Below are 4169 nucleotides of genomic sequence, written 5' to 3'. Positions count from 1 at the left end.
ATTGGCCAGGACATAACATTCGTTATTGTCCAGGACGTAACATTCATTATTGGCCAGAATATCCTGTCGCATTCATTATTGACCTGGACGTAACATTCATTATTGACCAGAATATCTTGTCACATTCATTATTGGCCAGAATATCCTGTCGCATTCATTATTGACCTGGACGTAACATTCATTATTGACCAGAATATCTTGTCACATTCATTATTGGCCAGAATATCCTGTCGCATTCATTATTGACCAGGACGTAACATTCATTATTGACCAGAATATCCTGTCACATTCATTATTGGCCAGAATATCCTGTCACATTCATTATATCCTGTCACATTCATTATTGGCCAGAATATCTTGTCACATTCATTATTGGCCAGGACGTAACATGCATTATTGTCCTGGACGTAACATTCATTATTGCCCAGAATATCCTGTCACATCCATTACAGGTCAGGAAGTAACAGTCATTATTGATCAAAATATCCTGTACCATTCATTTGGCTAGGACGTAACATTTATTAGTGGCCAGGTCGTAACATGCAGTATTAGGCAGGATGCAACATTGATTATTGGCCAGGACGTAACATTATTTATTGGCCAGGATGTAAATTACATTATTGGCCAGGATGTAAATTGCATTATTGGCCAAGAAGTAACATTCATTATTGTCCAGGATGTAATGTAAATTATTTGCTTTCACATAATATTCATTATTGTCCAGAATATCCGGTCACATTCATTACTGGCCAGGATGTAACATTCATTATTGGCCGGGTCATAACATGCATTATTGGCCAAGAAGTAACATTCATTATTGTCCTGGATACATGCATTATTGGCCTGGACGTAATAAGCATTATTGGCTAACACGTAACATTCATTATTAGGCCGTATGTAACAAACATTATTGCCCAGGACGTAACATGTTTTATTGGCCATGACGTAATATGCATTATTGGCTAGCACATAGCATTCACTATTGGCCAGGATGTAACATCCATTATTAGTTAGCATTTAACATTCATTATGGTCCACAATGTAACAAGCATTATTGGCTAGTATGTAACATTTATTATTGGCCAGGGCGTAATACGCATCATTAGCTGGCCTGTAAGATTCATTATCGGGCAGGACTTAACATGAATTATTGGTGTGGACGTAACATTCATTACATGCCTGGATGTAACATGCGTTACTGGCTAGCATGTAACATTCATTATTGGGCAGTATGTAACAAACATTATTTGCTAAGGCTTAGCATGTAATATTGGCCATGACGTAATATGCATTATTGGCCAGGATGTAAAATTTTTTATTGCCCACGATGTAACATGCATTATTAGCTAGCATATTTAACATTCATTATGGGCCACAATGTAACATGAATTATTGGCTAGTACGTAATATTTGTTATTGGCCAGGGCGTAACATGAATCATTAGCTAGCACGTAAGATTCGTTATTGGCCAGGACGTAAAATGCATCATTGGCTAGGGCATAAGATTCACTATTGGCCAGGAAGTAACATGCATTATTGGTTTGCACATAACATTCATTATTAGCCAGGATGTATCATGCATTATTGGCTAGCATATTTATCATTCATTATGGGCCACATTGTAACATGCATTATTGGCTAGTAATTAACATTTGTTATTGGCCAGGGTGTAACATGCATCATTGGCTAGCATTTAAGATTCATTATTTGCCAGGACGTAAAATGCATTATTGGCCAGAACATAAAATGCATCATTGGCTACCGCATAAGATTCATTATTGGCCAGTACGTAACATGCATTATTGGCTAGCTCGTAATATTCATTATTGGCCATGACGTAACATGCATTATTGGCTAGTACGTAAGATTCATTATTGGCCAGGACGTAACATGCATTATTGGCCAGGATGTAACGTGCATTATTGGCCTGGACATAACATGCATTATTGGCCGGGACATAACATGCATTATATGCCTGGACGTAACATGCATTATTGGTTAGCATGTAACATTCACTATTGGCCATGATGTAACATTCATTATTAGCTAGCATTGGACATTCATTATGGGCCACAATGTAACAGGCATTATTGGCTAGTACGTAACATTTATTATTGGCCAGGGCGTAACATGCATCATTGGCGGTCATGTTAGATTCATTTTTGGCCTGGACGTAACATGCATTATTGGCTAGCACGTAAGATTCATTATTGGCCGGGACGTAACTTGCATTATTGGCCAGGACGTAACGTGCATTATTGGCCTGGACATAACATGCATTATTGGCCTGGGCGTAACATGCATTAAATGCCTGGACGTAACATGCATTATTGGCTAGCATGTAACATTCACTATTGGCCATGATGTAACATTCATTATTAGCTAGCATTTAACAATCATTATGGGCCACAATATAACATGCATTATTGGCTAGTACGTAACATTTGTTATTGGCCAGGGCGTAACATGTATCATTGGCTAGCACGTAAGATTCATTATTGGCCAGAACGTAAAATGCATTATTGGCCAGGACGAAACATGCATTATTGGCTAGCACGTAAGATTCATTATTGGCCAGGACATATCATGCATTTTTTGCCAAGACATAACATTCATTATTGTCCAGGACTTACAATCGATTTGGATTATTTTATTTTTTTTTATTTTGGCCTGTTTGGTATTATTTACATGGATAGAATTATATCCAAGCAGAATTGATATTATACAATGAAGGGAAAGGCTACTTCACATAGGATTTCATCGTAAATAATTACATGTCTATTTGCTTTCACAAAAGCAAATTTTAACTCGAAGTTCAATTATATTACTTTTGCTTGAAGGGGCCTTTAAACACGACTTCCTACCTTTGGGTGGCAGCGGTAAACATCTACGGATTTCATAGTGACTGAATATTATTACTGTGGAAAGGTGATGTTATTTGGTAAATTGTCAAATCGGTAAGAGTGAGGGTGTGATACAATGTACGTGTTCTATGTCTCCATTCCGATACTTAAGATTCACGTTTTTAATCTGAAGGTTGTCCATCTCAGCGGATGAAGAAATTAAATATTCCACAGTTTCACACTTACTTCTAAAGTAGGCACTTCTGAAAGAAATTATGTCTAGTTTCGCAGAGAAAAACAAGAGAACAATGCACTAGTTATCATTACTTCCGCCAACGAAGTTGGGAGGAGGTTATGTTTTTTACCCTTTTTTCTGTTTGTCCGTTTGTCTCTTTGTTTGTTTGTTTGTGTACAACTTCCTGACCACAATATTACTCATAGAGTAGTGAAACTTTCAGGGATTAATTGCTATGTCGAGTCGTTGAAGTTATTCAATTTTGAAAGTTCTAGGTCAAAGAGTCATGGTCAAGGTCGAGCAAAAGTTCGACCTAATTAACCCCAACCTTAACCCCAAGTTTGCACATGGTTTTCATAGATTTCAAATACGCCTACTGTCTAAATTGATTCTTGAAAAGGCTCAGAAATAAAAATCACTTCACAGACTTTTCCATATTCCAACTATTAAAATTGTGGGAATCAAACAAACAGAGAGAGAGAGAGAGAGAGAGAGAGAGAGAGAGAGAGAGAGAGAGAGAGAGAGAGATTTTTCTTTTCCCAACTGTCAAACTTCCATATATAGTTTTATTGATCCAGATTTTCATTTTGTTTGGGCTTAATAAGAGAGTCGTATAATTGCACTGCCACACACACACGCACATACAGACACGCACATACACTCACACACATATATACATATATATGTGTGTGTGTAATTGTTTTTTTATTACTATAAATGTTACGTTACAATAATATTTCTTTCCATTCAAGATGAAAATCATACTCTCAATCAAAAGTTTATGCACCGCCACATAACCTTACTTAGCACCGTCAATAGAGAAATAAAAAACAAAGTAAAATAAATTTGGTAAATAAAAGGAAAATTATAATTAATTTTTAACCATTTTATTCAATCTTATCAAGTTCTTGGAAAATCCCAAAAATTCTCAACGAAATAAATACCTGACGTAAACACGCTGACAGGTCTCCAGAGTGTTTGGTGACATTACTCACATTCTCACGACTGGTAATGCCTATGCATAATGCAATCCCGGATGCCAAGGGTAACTGAATAGTCCTCGTCTTATGTCGCGGGGCCTCTAAGGTTCC

The 4169-nt window shown here is 36.9% G+C and overlaps 1 protein-coding gene across 1 annotated transcript; it reads right to left on the bottom strand.

The window, feature by feature from the left end:
• Positions 1–1693: 1693 nt before the first annotated feature.
• Positions 1694–2362, bottom strand: LOC137660000 (uncharacterized). Its single transcript, XM_068394734.1, has one exon. It carries the CDS (start codon positions 2360–2362, stop codon positions 1694–1696), a length of 669 nt encoding a protein of 222 aa, XP_068250835.1.
• Positions 2363–4169: the final 1807 nt, after the last annotated feature.

The sequence above is a fragment of the Palaemon carinicauda genome, chromosome 20 (genome assembly GCF_036898095.1).
Source record: "Palaemon carinicauda isolate YSFRI2023 chromosome 20, ASM3689809v2, whole genome shotgun sequence".
NCBI lineage: Eukaryota > Metazoa > Arthropoda > Malacostraca > Decapoda > Palaemonidae > Palaemon > Palaemon carinicauda.
The sequence above is the reverse complement of the archived record's forward strand: the minus strand, read 5'-3'. Positions and strand labels throughout refer to the sequence as shown.

Excerpts from the sequence above, each read along its gene's own strand:
- LOC137660000 (XM_068394734.1), bottom strand. The coding sequence starts at position 2,362 with ATGGCCAATAGTGAATGTTACATGCTAGCCAATAATGCATGTTACGTC.